This window comes from Hemitrygon akajei, chromosome 13, assembly GCF_048418815.1.
Source record: "Hemitrygon akajei chromosome 13, sHemAka1.3, whole genome shotgun sequence".
NCBI lineage: Eukaryota > Metazoa > Chordata > Chondrichthyes > Myliobatiformes > Dasyatidae > Hemitrygon > Hemitrygon akajei.
In genome coordinates this window covers 58,000,425-58,018,987 of record NC_133136.1, presented here as the reverse complement: position 1 = coordinate 58,018,987, position 18,563 = coordinate 58,000,425, and the positions used below count along the sequence as shown (strand labels likewise).

The 18,563-nt window shown below is 41.3% G+C and overlaps 1 protein-coding gene across 5 annotated transcripts in view; it reads right to left on the bottom strand.

Annotated features, from left to right (window-relative positions):
- tec (tec protein tyrosine kinase) overlaps window positions 1-18,563 on the bottom strand; it is a 149,744-nt gene that overhangs the window by 6,167 nt on the left and 125,014 nt on the right. For all 5 annotated transcript variants that reach the window (XM_073064702.1, XM_073064701.1, XM_073064700.1 and 2 more), the window contains 3 exons: window positions 14,768-14,984; window positions 13,734-13,798; window positions 7,176-7,294 (listed from right to left, as the gene is read on the bottom strand). In XM_073064702.1, coding sequence (XP_072920803.1) covers window positions 7,176-7,294; window positions 13,734-13,798; window positions 14,768-14,984 — 401 coding nt within the window. The remainder of the gene's footprint in view (window positions 1-7,175; window positions 7,295-13,733; window positions 13,799-14,767; window positions 14,985-18,563) is intronic.

Here is an 18,563-nt window from a genome sequence, read left to right as displayed (position 1 = left end):
TGGAGGGAAAAGGGCAGTGCACGCCAACATCAAAATCTCATTCCAATTGTGAAGCATGACGGAAGTTGCATCATGGTTTGGGGATGTTTTGCTGCCTCAGGGCCTGAACTGCTTGCAACTACTGAGGGAACAATGAATTCAAACTGATATCAAAACATTTTACAGGAGAATGTCAGGATAGCAGTCCATTACCTGAAGCTTAATAGAAGTTGCATAATGCAACGAGGCAATGAACCAACAGAAAGGTTTAAAAACAAGAAAATCTGTGTTTTGGAATGGCCAAGTCGAAGTCCTGACCTTAATCCTATAGAAATGTTGTGGAAGGACCTGAAGCACCACCAACATCCCAGAGTTCAAGCAGTTTTGTAAGGAGGAATGGCCTAAAATTCTTCCAAGCCAATGTGCAGGACTGATCAATAGTTACCGGAAACGTCTGGTTGAAGTTATTGCTGTAGATGGGGATCACAACAGTTACCAAAAGCAAAGGCTCACATATGACATTTCAGGTCATATTTATGCAGAAAAAGTGAAAATTCTACAAGGTTCATAAACTTATTAGCACCACTGTAGGTAACCAGAACTGTGTACAATATCCAAATATGGCTCCACCTATGTCGTATACAACTTCAACATAACATTCCAACTCCTGTACTCAATAGTCTCATTTATAAAGACCAATGTGTCAAAATATCTGTTTATGACCCTATCTACCTGCAATGTTATTTTCAAGGAATTATGGATCTATATTCCCAGATCCCTCTTTTCTACTGCACTCCTCAGTGCCTTACTATTCACTGTGCAAGTCCTACTCTGGTTTGTCCTCCCAGAATGTAAAACATCAGACTTGTCTGCATTAAATGCCATCTGCCTTTTTTCAGCCCATTTTTCCAGCTGAGAAAATTTTATTCACGTTATCATCCAGATCATTAACATAGATGACAAACAACAACAACTGATCCAGTCTGGTCCCTGCAACACACTCGTAGTCACAGGCTCTAATCAGAGAGGCAACCATCTGCTACCACTCTCTAGCTTCTCCCGCCAAGCCAATGTCTAATCCAATTTACTACTTCATACTGAATGCCAAGTTATTAAACCTACTTGACCAGCCTCCCAAGCGTGACTTTGTCAAAGGCCTTGCTAAACTCTATGTAGTCAATTTCAACTGCCATTCCTTTATCAATTTTCCTGGTAACCTCTTTCAGAAAATTTATAAGATTGGTTAGACACAACCTACCATGCTCTAAGCCATTTTGACTATCTCTAATCAGACACTATCAAAATTTTTATATATCTTGACACTCAGAATACCTTTCCGATCGACCTCATCCTGAATGCCAGTCAAATGAACTTTCTTAACCAGCCTTGAAAATTCTTGAACAAAAGGAGATTAGCTCTGCTCCAGCCCTCCAGCACTGTGGTTAAGGACAGAGCACTTGCAATTTCTGCACTAGCTTCCTACAAGGTCCTAGTGCCACCTTGTCAGACCTTAGGGTCTCAGCCATCCTAATTTGCATCAAGACAGCAAGCAGCCTCTCTTCTGTAATCAGTCCACGATCTCACTACTCTTTTGCCTTAGTTCTTTACACTGTGTCCATCTCCCGAGTAAACACAGATGAAAAAAAATCCATTTACCATCTCTCCCATCTTTTTCAGCTTCATACCTAGATGACATCGCTAATCTTCATGTGGACCAATTTTTTCTCTTTATCTTTTTGCTTTTAATATATTCTTCATCACCTTGTCTGCCAGAGCATCTTTCATTTAGTTGTCCGGATTTCCCTCTTAAGTGTTCTCTTGCATTTCTTATACTCCCCTGGAGCTTCATTTATTCTTTGCTACTTATAACTGTACCTCCTCCTTCTTCCTAAGCACGGCCTCAATATTCCCCCAAAAATCAAGGTTCCTTAATTTATGCTCTCAATATTTCACTTTTGAAGACCTCCATTTACCAAGCATCTCTTTGTCAGAAACAACCTATCACAAATCACACCTGCCAAATCCTTTCTGATGCCATCAAAATTGTCTTTCTCCAATTTAGAATATCAACCCAAGGACCAATCCTATCCTTCTTCATAAATATCTTGAAATTAAAGGTATAATATTCTCTAGATCTAAAGTGTTCTCTACGTACACTTTTGTTAACTGCCCTGTCTCGTTTCCCAATAGGAGATCCAGTATTGTGCTCTTTCTAACTGGACCTCTATACACTGATTACAGAAGTTTTCCTGAACACATTTGACAAACACATCCACTCCTTTTATAGTCCTAGTCAATACGTGGCAAGTTAAAAATCATTTACTATCACAACCTTATTTTTCGTGCAACTATTTCCTATCTCTCTACAAATGTGCTCCTCCAAATTCCTCTGACTATTGGGTGGTCTAAAATATAATTTCATTAATGTGGTCATCCTTTTCTTATTCTTCAGTTCTACCCATATAGCAGTAGACAAGGCTGTCTGAGCACATTTTCTCTGACACGTAATGCCACCACTTCCCCTTTAATACTTCCCCTCTATCATGTATGAAACAATACATAAACCCAGAATCAAACAACACACACAAAATGCTGGTGGAACACAGCAGGCCAGGCAGCATCTATAAGGAGAAGCACTGTCGACGTTTCGGGCCGAGACCCTTCGTCAGGACTAACCCATAAACCCAGAATACTGAGCTGCTAGTCCTGTCTCTCCAACCAAGTCTCATTAATGACTACAATATCATAATTCCATGTTCTGATCCATGCTCTAAGCTTATTTCCCTTACTGACAATACACCTGGCATTGAAATAGACTCACCTCAAAACCTTAGTCCCGTCATGATCAACCTTTCTTTTCCTGTCTTTGTATGTAGGTTTAACATCTACTTTCCTGCAACCACTCTACCAGCTGCTCTGACACTCTGGTTCCCATCCCCCTGCAAGTCTGTATAGTATGCATGGACCCTTAACTATGAGTTCATAGGTAGGATTAGTCGCTATGGAAACAGGCCCTTTGGCCCAACTGGTCCATGTCAATGAAGATGCCCCGCTCCATCCAAGCTTGTCCTATTTGCTATCGCTTGGCCTAAAATCTTCCAATCTGTGTACCTATTAAAGAGTTTTTTAGGAGTTATTATTGCTTCAAGCACTTCCTCTGGCAGCTCATTCCAATACATATCACCTTGGTGTAAAGAAGTTGCCTCTCAAGTTCCTTTTATATCTTTCCCCTCTCATCTTAAAACTATGCTCTCTTCTTAATTCCACAACCCTGGGAAAAAGACATGAGTGCTTTCACCCTATCTATACCACAAATGATTTTATATACCTGCTTAAAATCACCTTTCAGTCTCTGCACTCCAAGGAATAAAATTTTAGCCTATCTAACTCATCTCTATAATTCAGTCCCTCATGTCCTGCAGCATTGTTGAAAATACTTTCTGGATTCTTTCTAGTTAATTAACATCTTTCCTACAGCAGTGTGACAAAACTGAACACGATACTCCAAGTGGGGCCTCCCAACATTCTGTAGATCTGCACCATGACCTCTTAACTTTTAGACTCAATGCTCTGATTGGCTAAGGCCAGCATGCCAAAATCCTTCTTCACTACTATATCTACCTGTAATATGACTTTCAGAGAACTATGTACAGGTTAGATGTACTTTATGGTCCTATTGTTTTACAACACTTCTCAGGGCCCTGCTGTTGACTGTGAAAGCCCTACCTGGATTTGACTTTCCAAAGTGCCACACCTCATACACCTCATCCAAATTAAAATCTATTTGTCATTCCTCAGTACACTTACTCAGCTGATCAAAAGCTCTCTGTAATTTTTGATAGCTTTCTTCATTTTCCTCTTAACCACCTATCTTATTGTTACCTGCAAACTTAATGACCATATCTTATTCATATAGATGACATACAACGACGTGCCTAACACTGACTCCGAGGCACAGGAACAAGATCCAGACACAACTCTCCATCAACAACACATTCAGCTTATGGCAAGGTCTGCACACCATTGCAGACTTTAAGGCTAGATGCAGTGTGTTTCCAACATCGCTGCCTCTCTCCCAGATGAGCTAAAACCTTTTTTACTTTTGGTTCGATGTCGCCAACACTGAGCCCCTGAGGAGAGCTGCTGAAGTGACCTGCGCCTTGGTCATCTCTGAGGCTGAAGTATGCAGGTGTTTCCAACGAGCGGACAGTCACAAGGCTGCGGGACCGGACGGCATCCCAGGGCAGGTACTCAGAGTGTGCACATCACAACTGGCAGGTGTGTTTACAGACATTTTTAATCTCTCCCTCTCCCAGTGTAGAGTGCCCTCCTGCTTCAAAACATTCACCATTGTTCCTGTACCTAAATAGACCAAGGTAACATGTCTGAACGACTGGCATCCTGTCTCACTCACCTCAATAATAAGCAAATGCTTTGAGAGGCTGGTCAAGGACTACATCTGCAGCTTGCCACCACCCAAACTGGACCCCCTACAATTTGCCTACCAACACAACCAATCGGCAGATGACGCAATAGTCACAGCTCTACATACTGTCCTTACACACCTGGAGAAGGATACTTACGTGAGAATGCTGTTTTTGGACTACATTTCAGAATTCAACACCATAACTCTCTCCAGGCTCGACAAAAAGCTCAGAGACTTTGGCTTTCACCCTGCCTTATGTAGCTGGATCCTCGAATTCCTGTCAGATCGCCATCAGGTTGTAAGAGTGAACTCTCTCACCTCTGCCCCTCTATACAGGTGCCCCTCACGGTGTCCCAAGCCCCCTCCTTTACTCTCTGTATACCCATGAGTGTGTCACAGCTCCAATCTGCTAATTAAATTTCTGACAATACTACATTGATTGGCCTAATCTCAAATAATAACAAGGCAGCCTACTGAGAAGAAGTCATCACCTTGACATAGTGGTGTCAAGAAAACAATTTCTCCCTCAATGTCACAAAAACAAAGAAGCTGATTGTGGACTACAGGAGGAATGGACAGGTTAACCTCTATTGATGTCAATGGATCTGGGGTTGAGAGGGTAAACACATACATATCACTGAGTATCTAACATGGTCTGTACACACCAGCTGTGCGGTGAAAAAGGCACAACAGCACCTCTTTCACCTCAGATGGTTGAAGAAGTTTGGTATGGGCCCCCAAATCCTAAGAACTTTCTATAGGGGCACATCCTGACTGGCTGCATCTCTGCCTGGTATGGGAACTGTACTTCTCTCAATCATATGCCTCTGCAGAGAGTGGAGCGGACAGCCCAGTGCATCTGTGGATGTGAACTTCCTACTATTCAGAATATTTACACAAAGATGGATGTGTAAAAAGGGCCCGAAGGGTCATTGGGGACCCAAGTCATCCCAACCACAAACTGTTCCAACTGCTACCATCTAGGAAGCAGTACTGCAGCATAAAAGACAGAACCCACAAGCTCTGGGACAGCTTCTTCCACCAGACCATCACACTGATTAATTCATGCTGATACAATTGTATTTCTATGTTATATTGACTGTCCTGTTGTATATGCTATTCATTACAAATTACTATAAATTGCATATTGCACATTTAGATGGAGATGTAACAAAGATTTTTACTCCTCATGTATGTGAAGGATGTAAGTAATAAAGTCAATTCAGTACAATAGTCATGGGCTTCCAGTCCAAGAAATAGCCTTCCACTACCACCCTCAGCTTTCTACCATCAAGTCAAGTGTCAGGTCTCTTTGGATTCCATGCTATCTAACCTTTGTGAGCAGCCTACCATATGGAACCTTATCAAAGGCCCTCCTCTCACCCTTATAAACCATGCTCTCTTGACCACATCATCAAAAACTTCAGTCAAGTTCTTAAAATATGATCTCTCGCACACAAAGACATGCTAACTATCTTTAATCAATCCCAGCCTCTCCAGATGCACATGTAACTTAATCACAGTATCCTCTCCATTTACTTACCCACCACAGATGCTAATAGCTACAGATCCTACATATTTCTTTGCTGCCTTTCTTAAATAAAGGCTAAAGACCCACTACCCTCCAGTCTTCTGACTCTTCACCAGTGGCTGACGATGATGCAAGTATCTCAGTCAGAGCTCCGATTTCTTCTCTATCCTCCAACAGTGTTCTCAGACATACCTGATTAGGCCCTGGGGAATTATCTTCCTTCATACTTTAAGAAATCCAACACTTTCTGCACTGTAATGCAAACTATCCCCAAATTTCTCCATTTACTTTTCCTAGTACTGAAGTCTTCTGTCTTTCTCCAGGTTCCAAAATCTTTACATCTTTCTTCATCTCCAAATGCAAGGCAGAATATTCAAAATTTGTCAACGTGTGCCTCATGAGAAACTCAAGGCAGATAACACTCCTCCAAAATGTTAAAAAAAAATGAAAAACTACCATTAGGTAGTAAATAGTAAGTGTTCAGCGCAGACTAGAAGGGCCGAAGTGGCCTGTTTCTGTGCTGTAAATTGTTATATGGTTATAAGTGCAAAAACATACAGTAGCTATAATAGATGGACAATGTATTTACCTCAATTGTGAAACATAATGACATTTTTTAAAATGATATTGATAACGTGTACCATAAATAACATGTCTACTTGCAAAACAACAGCATTTTTCACACATTGATAGAACACTGTGACAGTATGTTGCATGATGTGTTAAAAAGAGAGAAAGAACAGAGTTGGGTTGAGAAGCTGCCAATCCTGTTACAAATTGTGGTCAGATTGAAATTGATCTTTTTATGTTTTCTTATTTTAACCCCTAGAATGCTGCATAAATATTTTGAAGTTATTTTTGTTTTTGATTCAGTTTTGGGATCTGAGCATTGATGAGTTTGCTGTGTACCCCTCAATGCCTTGCAGAAAGTAGTAATGGGCTGTCTTGTTGAACAGCTGCAGCTCTTCTGCTAAAGAAGCTCCCACAGTGTTGCATGGAGTTTCAAGATTTAGGTACAGCAACATGAAAGGGCCGGTATTAATTTTCTAAATCAGGATAGTATGCAACTTGGAGGTGAACCTGCAGGTGGTAGTGTTCAATGCACCTGCTGATCTTATGCTTCTTTGTGGTAAAAGTTACAAGGTTGGGACAAGGCTCTCAGAGTAAATTTGCATTGTTAAAGATATGACAAATGGAACACATGCTTAAGTAGTATCCGTTTAGATTAAATTTTCTTACCAAATGACCAAACATCTGATTTACTGCTGAACTTAGAGTAATGTAGCACCTCAGGGGGAGACCATTTCACTGGAAACTTGGCACCTGAAGAACTAGTGTACTGATCATCCAAGACGTATCTGAAGATGATGCAAACGAATAAAATTATATTATTGATTTCATAACAAAGTAAGTTATTTGATTCATCATATGTAAATTGGTGCTATTGATTTCAATCCATTCTCTCCTTTGCAGCTCCATACTCAATGTTTAGCATATATCCAATTATTAATGAAAAGTCATTATCAGCATACCAACAGTGGCTCATATGAATGCACTGTATATTGTATGAATGCACAGAAAATATACTAATTTTCCTTTTAATATATTCATTCTAGTTCTAATATTTCTTGTGGCATATTGATTAACCTATGGAAATAAGCTTTCAGCACAACTGCAAAATGTTTTAATCCCAGGTTGATTGCCAACAGATTATGGTCTGAAGCCACCCTCCAGATTTTAAGCCCTAAATGTTCAAGGGCTTAATTTTAAAATTACTCTGACAAAATGAGTAGAAACCATTACATTCTAAAGAAAAAGATACCTTCAGTTCTGTACATTGTAGAATTTTGATGTTATGTGGTCAAAACTCAAATTTAGTTCAGTGTTTAAGAGATCTTTTTTTGATTCAGAACGAGAAGGCAGCGGGAGAGCACCTAAAGATTTCTAGTGGGAAGACATTTTGAGTTCTCGGGGAAGAGAGAGGCCAGACTGTGCAGGCACGTGACGTCAGCCAGTTGAGTGCGAACAGTTTAAAAAGAAGGCAGCCATATCCAGCGGACAGCGGAGTGAGAGGCAGCAGAGTGAAAGGGCTTTGGCTCAATGGGCTTCAGCGGTAACGGGACGAGGTGAGGCAGTTGTTGATTACAAAAGGAGGTAGTATGTGTGTGAGGCCAGTTTTCTGTGGTCGGTGTCAGATGTGGGAGGTCCTGGAGTCTCCCGGCATCCTGGACGGTCACATCTGCACCCTGTGTATTGAGATGCAATTCCTAAGGGACTGTGTTAGGGAACTGGAGCTGCAACTCGATGACCTTCGTCTGGTCAGGGAGAGTGAGGAGGTGATAGAGAGGAGTTACAGACAGGTGGGCACTCTGGGGCCACGGGGGACAGAGAAATGTGTCACAGTTAGAGAGGGAAGGGGAAGAGTCAGGTACTAGAGAGTACCCCTGTGGCTGTACCCCTTGACAATAAGTACTCCTGTTTGAGTACTGTTGGGGGGGGACAACCCACCTGGGGGAAGCGACAGTGGCCATGCCTCTGGCACAGAGTCTGGCCCTGTGGCTCAGAAGGGTAGCAAAAGGAAGAGGAAGGCAGTAGTGATAGGCGACTCTATAGTCAGGGGGTCAGACAGGCAATTCTGTGGACGCAGGAAAGAAACTCAGATGGTAGTTTGCCTCCCAGGTGCCAGGGTCCAGGATGTTTCTGATCGAGTCCAAGATATCCTGTGGTGGGAGGGAGAACAGCCAGAGGTCGTGGTACATATTGGTACCAATGACATAGGTAGGAAAAGGGAAGAGGTCCTGAGAGAAGACTACAGGGAGTTAGGAAGGAAGTTGAAAAGCAGGACCTCAAAGGTAGTAATCTTGGGATTACTGCCTGTGGCATGCAACAGTGAGAATAGGAATAGAATGAGGTGGAGGATAAATGCGTGGCTGAGGGATTGGAACAGGGGGCAGGGATTCAGATTTCTGGATCATTGGGACCTCTTTTGGGGTGGATGTGACCTGTACAAAAAGGACGGGTTGCTCTTTAATCCCAGGAGGACCAATATCCTGGCGGGCAGGTTGGATAGAACTGTTGGGGAGGGTTTAAACTAGTTTGGCAGGTGGGTGGGAATCAGAATGTGAGTGCAGGGATTAAGGTAGAAGGACAAGGGCATGATGCTAAGAGTTCTGAGTTGATGAGGAAGGACAGGCAGGGGACAGAACATAATTGTAGCCAGTTAAAGGGGTTGAAATGTGTCTATTTCAATGCTAGGAGTATTAGAAACAAGGAGGATGAACTTAAAGCATGGATTAGCACGTGGAACTATGATGTTGTGGCCGTTACTGAAACTTGGTTGGAGGAAGGGCAGGATTGGATGATGCAGGTCCCAGGGTACAGGTGTTTTAAAAGGAATAGGATGGAAGGTAGAAAAGGGGGAGGAGTGGCATTGCTGGTCAGGGATAGTATCACAGCTATAGAAAGGACGTTGCAGAAGGAGTGTCCACAGAGTCAGTCTGGGTGGAAGTCAGAAATAGGAAGGGATCAATCACTGTACTGGGAGTAGTCTATAGGCCCCCAAATAGCCCTTGGGACACTGAGGAGCAGATAAGCAGGCAGATTTTAGAATGGTGCAGGAAATACAGGGTAGTAGTTATGGGTGATTTCAACTTCCCTCATATTGACTGGCACCTCCTGAGTGCAAGGGGGATAGATGGGGCTGAATTTGTCAGGTGTGTTCAAGAAGGATTCCTGACACAGTATGTGGACTAGCTGACGAGAGGAGAGGCTATACTGGATCTAGTTCTGGGTAATGAACCTGGTCAGGTGACAGACCTCTTGGTGGGAGAGCATTTTGGTGAGAGTGACCACAACTCCCTTAGCTTCAGCATAGCTATGGAAAGGGATAAAATCAGATGATTTTAAAGTGCTTAACTGGGGAAGGGCTAACTTTGAAGGGATGAGGCAGGAACTAGCGAGAGTAAATTGGAAACAGATGTTCAAAGGAGAAAGCACAGAAGTAATGTGGGAGAAGTTTAGGGACCACTTGAGCTGGGTTCAGGATAGGTTTGTCCCACTGAGGCAAGGAAAAAATGGTAGGAAAAGGGAACTGTGGCTGACGAAACATGTGAGGCAACTCGTCAAGAGGAAAAAGGAAGCATATGTTAGATATAAGAAGCAGGAAGTAGGAGGGGCTTATGAGAAAGATAGGGTAGCCAGGAAGGAGCTAAAGAAAGGACTTAGGAGAGCTCGAAGGGGGCATGAGAAGGCCTTGGCATGTAGGATTAAGGAGAACCCCAAGGCGTTCTATGCATATGTGAAGAATAGGAGGATGATGAGAATGAAGGTGGGACCGCTAAAGGATAAAGAGGGCAACATGTGCCTGGAAGCAGAGGAGGTTGGGGAGGTCCTAAATGAATACTTTGCTTCAGTATTCACAAGTGAAAAGGATCTTGATCAGGATGAGGTCGAAGTAGAGCAGGACTGTGTGCTGGACAATATGGAGATTAAGGAAGAAGAAGTGCTGAATCTTCTTAAAAATGTTAAGATTGATAAATCCCCAGGGCCAGATATGATACACCCCAGGTTGTTGTGGGAATTGAGAGAAGAGATTGCAGGAGCATTAGCTATGATCTTTGAATCCTCTTTGGCTACAGGGGAAGTGCTGGAGGACTGGAGAATGGCAAATGTAGTTCCCTTGTTTAGAATAGGGAGAAACCTGGGAACGATAGACCGGTGAGTCTTACGTCAGTGGTATGCAAACTACTGGAAAGGATTCTTAAGGATAGGATCTACGAGCATTTGGAGAAGTACAGTCTACTCATGGATAGTCAACATGGCTTTGTGAAGGGAAGATCATGCCTCACGAGCACAATTGAGTTTTTGAGTTTGAGTTTTTGAGTGATTGAGTTTTTTGAAGAGGTAACAAAAGAAATTGATGAGGGTAGGGCAGTAGATGTGGTCTACATGGACTTTAGCAAAGCATCTGACAAGGTCCCTCATGAGAGACTCATCCAGAAAGTCATGAGGCATGGGATAAGTGGAACCTTGGCTGTTTGGATAAAAAATTGGCTTAAAGGAAGAAAGCAGAGGGTAGTTGTGGAAGGAAAGTATTCTGCCTGGAGGTTGGTGACTAGTGGAGTGCCGCAGGGATCTGTCCTGAGACGCCTGCCCTTGGTGATTTTTATAAATGACCTGGATGTAGAGGCGGAAGGATGGGTGATTAAGTTTGCGGATGACATGAAGATTGGAGGAGTTGTGGATGGAGCTGTAGGTTGTCAAAGGTTGCAAGAGGATATAGACAGGCTGCAGAGTTGGGCAGAAAAATGGCAGATGGAGTTCAATTCGGACAAGTGTGAGGTAATGCATTTTGAAAGGACAAAGTAGAAGTATAGGATTAATGGTCAGTTACTTAAGAGTGTGGATGAACAAAGGGACCTTGGGGTTCAAATCCATACATCCCTCAAGGTCGTTGCACAGGTTGATAGGGTAGTTAAGAAGGCCTATGGGATGCTAGGCTTCATTAACAGGGGGATTGAGTTCAAGAGTAGAGAGGTCATGTTGCAACTCTACAAATCTCTGGTGAGACCACACGGAGTATTGTGTTCAGTTCTGGTCACCTCATTATAGGAAGGATGTGGAAGCTATGGAGAGGGTGCAGAGGAGATTTACCAGGATATTGCCTGGTTTGGAGAACAAGTCATACAAAGCAAGGTTAGCAGAGCTGGGACTTTTCTCTTTGGAGCATAGAAGAATGAGAGGGGACTTGATAGAGGTCTACAAGATTATGAGAGGCATAGATAGGGTGGATAGTCAGTACCTGTTTCCCAGGGCACCAATAGCAAACACCAGCGGGCATATGTACAAAATTAAGGGAGGGAAGTTTAGGGGAGACATCAGGGGTAAGTTCTTTTACACAGAGTGTTGTGAGTGCCTGGAATGACTTGCCAGGGATGGTGGTGGAGGCTAAAACATTAGGGATATTTAACAGCCTCTTGGACAGGCACATGGATGAAAGAAAAATAGAGGGTTATGGGATAGTGTGGGTTTAGTACTTTTTTTCAAAAGGAGTATATGGGTTGGCACAACATGGAGGGCTGAAGGGCCTGTACTGTGCTGTAGTGTTCTATGGTTCTATGGTTCTATCTGGGCTAAAAACAATCAAGATTGTTCTCAGAATCTTAAGTAAAATTTTACTGATTGGATTAAAAGCTACCATGGAAAATAAATAGCATGATGATATATAAGGTCTTGATATGTGTAATATTGTATTTTATTACTTGTTATTTCTACTTATAATTGACATTTTAAAATTGCTGAGGGAAAAGAAGCTTTAAGTAATTTCATTTTGAGCAGAAGTCCATAGATTAAGGAGTAAGACTTTTCATCCGTGGTTTCGAGTTTAATGAAATAATGAATAATGATTTCTGGCACTGAAGTCTCCCCCCCCCCCCCCCCCCCCACAAAAATGGCCTTACAGTTCATTGACAGTAAATATTTGCCATTAGAGATTAAGCTTGATGAAGGGATGAAGGAGAGTAAGCCAATAATTAATTTAAAAAGCAGGCCTAAATCAAGAGATTTTGACTCTTTGGGCACTACTTAACAGTTACTCAGAGAACTTACTCAATCAGCTTCTTGTGACATGATACTGTCACCGCCTGCTGCTTCTCTACTTCAATTTTCAGAAGTCATTGTGCCTTGCACAATGTCAGGGAAAAGCATACCTAAACTAGGTAGCTGGTATAGAGAAATGGGGGCAAAACCATATGGTAGCAGGTCAGAAGCACTGGGAGTGAGGCAGAAATAAAACTCGGCTCTTCATCTTGCACACAAACAAGAAGAAACAGGTGGGTTTCTTTTGGGTAGCGGCAAACTGTACATGCTCAAATACATTTGTAACTGAAATCAGAGAATTAAGTTAAAAGAGCCTACTTGAAGCCTACAAACTGAAGATCGTTTTAATCTGAAGTCTCAAACACCAGGTTACAGCAGGGTTCTGTTCTTTTGAACCTGAATAGTTTGCAAGTCAGAAATGTGGCTGCAAACTGAGTTCCCACACAGCAGAAACTCTCTGCAGCACCACAGCAATGGCAAATCTATCCCTCTATTCTTCCAAATACTTGTTTATATCTAAATTTAGTGCACGAGTGAGGCGTAAGATGAGTAGTGCCTGGAATGAGTTAATTTAATTTTTGAGAGAATTTATTTGTGTGAAGTATTTCTTTAGGCATTACATCACTAAATAAAAGTGCATTTAAGTTTTTAAAGGTACTGATTTTCAATTCCTGCCACGGCCTGCAAAGAGATTGTATGTTCTCCCCGTGACTGTGCTCCGGGCACTCCAGCTTCCTCCCACAGTCCAAAGACATACCAGTTGGTAGGTTAATTGGTCCTTGTAAATTGTTCCGAGATTAGGCTAGGATTAAATCAGGGGAATGCTGGACGGTGTAGCTTGAAAGGCCAGAAGGGTCTATTCCATTCTGTATCTCAATAAATGAAAATTTTAAAAAATAATGTCGAGAAGTGAAGTCTTGGCATTCATGTAGTTTGCTAATAATTATGTACATTTTCTTTTCCCATTAAGATGTCAATGTATTGATTTTTCTATTACACAGACAAAATACTGGAAGGAAAATTAAAAGTGTCTGCCATATTAAAGATCTTTGTTATAAATATATATGGATATATACATTTATTTTGCATTAACTTTTAAGATATTGGATGACTTTAGTTATAGGAAGCATTCTTTTGTTGATTTTGATTTCTCATAACAATAAACTAAAAATAATTTTGATACAAAAAGCTTTATCCTACCTGGTCATTCCAAAATCAGACACCTTCACCACGTGTGATTCACTCACCAAACAGTTCCTTGCAGCCTAATTAAAAACAGCCATATTTCTTAAGATAAATTTTGAAGTTTCCATTGACACCCACATCATCAATAAAGCATTCATAATCGCAACCAATATGCTTTACTTTAGGCTTCCACATAGTTACTTTAAAGGCAAAGTTCCATGTACTTGTCATTATAATCATATCCATGATTAATCAGTTTCTTTGCCACTGATACATCTGAACATTGCAGTTGAATTTACTTGGGTTTTGTTTGACTGTCTACTCTAGGAAAAGATAAATTAAACTAAACTTTTACCATATAAATTCAGAATTGTGCATAGAATTATAAAATATAAAATTTAGATTAATTATGTAATTCATAAAGTTAATAACAAATGGTTGTACATCCAAACATTCATTTTCAATGTTCCCATGAATAAATTCCTGTAACTGATCATGGAAACTACCCACATAAAACTGTCACTTATTATTACAGTCTTACATCACTAGAGGACTATACTTGGTCTTATTTACTCTCCTTCTATTAATTCCATGGCCAATATCATGACAGAAATGTACATATTAGTTAATACAGTTTAATTACCAACAATCCTATAATTGTTGATCTTCAGTCAAAACTTAGTAATGAACCTAAAGTTCAGTTATGTATTTTAACTGATAGGAGATACACCATGAGATGTCAACCACCAGCTGGGGAAAGAAATTACCAAATATGAACTCTAATCTTTGAATAGTACCAGTTGCTTTGAACTAAAGAGACTAAGGGGTGTAGTTCCTCAAAAGAATTAATTTTAATAGAGAGAGTGACTCCTTGCTGAGCTACACTTGATTTGGACTGGAGCATTTGATCTGCAGTATTTTCACTTCTTTTCTTTTACCTTGATGGTGCAAGTTTCCTCTCCTTTTAAGAAGAAAAGCTATCATTTCCATCTGCATTGTTTTATTGGTGCAAGTTTGCATTATTTTTCTGAATTAATTAAAAGAATTACCAGATCTCTGTGAATGAACTTCTTTGTTTCCAAATATGCCATGCCTTCGCACACATCCTGACAGATGCTCAGTAACAATTCATTGTTCAGCTGCCCTCTTCTTTGTCTGAGATAGTTCAGTAGACAGCCAAGTTCCATAAATTCAGTCACAATATAAATGGGCTTTTGTTGTGTGCAAACTCCATACAGTTGAACTAATTTAGGATGCGATAACTTCCTGTAGATCAATTCAACATGTTAGTAACTATCTGAATTCAAAGGTGAATTAAACTTTACATTAATATGTTTACAGATTATGAACACCAAAATTTATATTAAGAATTCTAAAATTTTACATAAGCAGTAACACAAGATTGTGTTCACCTTTAGCCAGTAGAACCATGGTCCATCTCCTGCCTACTCTTTAGCTCTCCTGTGAAATCTGGAGATCAATGCCAGTGTGTCATCCCTCGCAGTGGATGCCTGTGCTACCCTTTCCTTCCATGCAGGTAGGAAAGAGGTACCACACAATTACATAGCTGCAAAGTGAAAACTCCTAGTCGTGATTTGCGATGACAAATTTGAAGCTGAAGAGAGAAAGCGAGGAAAACCCAACTCCCACACATACAGGAGTTTGCTGCATGATCTGCTCATCCTCAATGAAAGCTTTTCCTACCCCAAAATCCCCCTTTATCTTTTGCCCCATTGTAGAATATGAAACATACAGTATAAGAACAGATTCTTTGGCCAACTATATTTGCCCCAAACATGATTTTAACTAATCACATCTGCCTGCACATGTCCATATCCCATAATTCCCTGCTCATTTCATGTCAATCTAAGAGAGGATGTGCTGGCATTGGGGAGGGTCACAAGGATAATTGATGGACCAAATGGTCTAATTCTGCTCCTATGTCTTGTGGTCTTAGGCTGAGTCAGATCACTCTGGAGATGACCTCGTCAGCCACTGCATCTGCCTCGGCACAAATCAGGAGATGAATAAAAGAAAATTTCCAAGTCACTGAATATCCTCTGGAGTACAATTAAGTTAATCCTCAAGAAATGGAGAGAATATAGCACAGCTGTAAATCTGCCGAGAGCAGGCCATCCTCAAAACCTGAATGACTGTGCAAGAAGAGGGAGGCCACCAAGAGACCTATGACAACACTTGGAGGTAAAGAGGAATTTTTTTTAACCCAGAGGGTGGTGAATCTGTGGAATGTGGAATGCTCTGTGGTGGAGGCCAAGTCCATGGGTATATTTAAGGTGAAAGTTGATTGTTTCCTGATCGGTCAGGGCATCAAAGAATATGGTGAGAAGGCAGGTGTATGCGCTTGAGTGGGATCTGGGATCAGTCATGATGGAATGGTGGAGCAGACTCAATGGGCTGAATGGGCTAATTCAGCTCCTATATCTTACGATCTAACTCCGGAGGTGTTACAGTGGCTAAGATGGGAGTGACTGCACAGACAACAACTGTTCCCCGGGTGCTTCACTAGTCACAGCTTTATGGGTCAGTGGCAAAGAGAAAGCCACTGCTGGAAAAAAAACTCACACAAGATCTTGGCTAGAGTTTGCCATAAGGCATGTAAGAGATTCGGAAGTCAGCTGGAAGAAGGTGCTATGGTCTGATGAAACCAAAATTGAGCTTTTTGACCATCAGACTAAATGTTATGCTTGGCGCAAGACAAACACCACATATCATCAAAAACACGTCATCCCTACCGTGAAGCATGGTGGTGGCTGCATCATGCTGTGGGGATGCTTCACTGCAGCAGGCCCTGGAAGGCTTGTGAAGGTGGCGGGTAAAATGAATGTAGCAAAATACATGGAAATCCGGGAGGAAACCTGACGCAGAATGCAATAGAACTGCGACTTGGGAGGGGATCTGTCTCCCAGCAAGACAACAACCCCTAAGCATAACACAAAAGCTACACAGGAATGACTTAAAAACAGCAAAGTTGATGTCCTGGGGTGGCCAAGTCAAAGTCCAGACCTCAACCCCATTGAGAATTTGTGGCTGGACTTAAAAGGACTGTTCACTCACAATCTTCATGCAATCTGACAGAGTTTGAGCAGTTTTCTAAAGAAGAATGGGAAAAATTGCAGTGTCCAGATGTGCAAAGCTGATAGAGACCTATCCACACAGATTCGATGCTGCAATTGCTGACAAAGGTGCATCTACTAAGTACTGACTTGAAGAGGGTGAGTAATTTTGCAACAATTATATTAAGTTTAATAGCTGTAATAAATTTAGACCAATTTGTAGAAATTTGTTTTCACTTTGATACGAAAGAGTTGATCAGTGTCAAAAAAGCCAAGTCAAACCCACCGATTCAATGTTGTAAAATGATAAAACATGAAATCTCCTGGGGCGGGGGGGGGGGGGGTAGGGTGAATACATTTTATAGGCACTGTACATTAACTTTTAGAAAGCTTTTGTTAACATGTGTATTAACTGACTTACTAACAAAAATGAAGGAATTTGGTGACATTAAGTTGGCTAAGTAACAGCAGGTTTATGATGAATATTGGTGTTTTCCAGAGAGCTCTGAGGCCATTTACATGCTTGTATTGAGCATGAGCCACCCAATTCTGCGGATGAGCCCATTATTCCCAGCATTTATGTTGGTCTGGATATTGCCTCATGTTTGCAAATGGCAATGGATTTCACTAGCATTCAGTCATGAATGAGACATGTAAATGTGATCTTATGCTAACAGTTGCACTGTTAACATGATGAGGAAAACTGTTATCAGGTTCATCCTTATGAGGAAAACTGTTATCTGGATCACCTCAATGAGGAAAACTGTTACACACTGGGATAATCCAAACGAGGAAATCCTGGCCAGGGATTTTGGGCAGCTGCCTCCAGGAATAAACCACCATAACTTGCTCTTGTTTTATTTAAAACCAGTGAAAGCAGGGCCTTAATGCTCAGCTCTATCTTCCAGCAGTACACCAACTACTTTTAAAAGTAAAGTAATATTTTCATTGTTATAAAGTATATTTGACACTAATAAGGTCATTGTTATAACAACAAAGTAAATGGACCCTTTGGCCTACCTCATCCATGTCAACTAGGCTGTCTACTTGAGTTAGTCTCTTTTCTTTGCTTATGGCCCATATCTCTCCAAATCTGAATACCTGCCTAGACTTCTTTTAAATTATATCATTGTACCCATCTTTACCACTGCTTTTGTTAAGGTATTCTGCGCATGTGCGCATGCTTGTTCCCTGTTAAATTTGTTCCCACCTTGTCTTAAAATGATGTCCTTTATGACACTCCTTCTTGAGGACAAGGGAAAGACTGACAAATCTCCTCGTCTATGTTGCTCATGATTTTATAAACCTACTCTGTCAACCTTCAGACTCGTACTTTCTGGGGTAAATGTCCTGATCATCTTATAACTCAATCCCTCCAGGCTCTGACAACATATTTGTAAATCTTTTCTCAACTCATCCAGCAGAATGAGGACCATCCCATAGCCAGCATGAACAGAAGATTGGCTGAGTGGTAGGAAACAAGGAGTGGGATTAAAGAGCTTTTTTTCAGGTTGGCTGCTGGTGATTAGTGGGGCTCTACAGGAGCCAGTGTTGGGACAGTTTCTTTACATGTTATATGTCAATGATTCGGATGACAGAATTGATGGCTTTGAAGCCAACTTTGTAGGTGATACCAAGATAGGTGGAAAGGCAGACAGTGTTGAAGAAACAGGGATGTGCAGATGGACAAAAAGTTAGATTAGAAGAATGGGCAAAGAAGTGGCAGATGGAACATAGTGTAGGTAAATGTATGGTCATGTACTTGGCATAG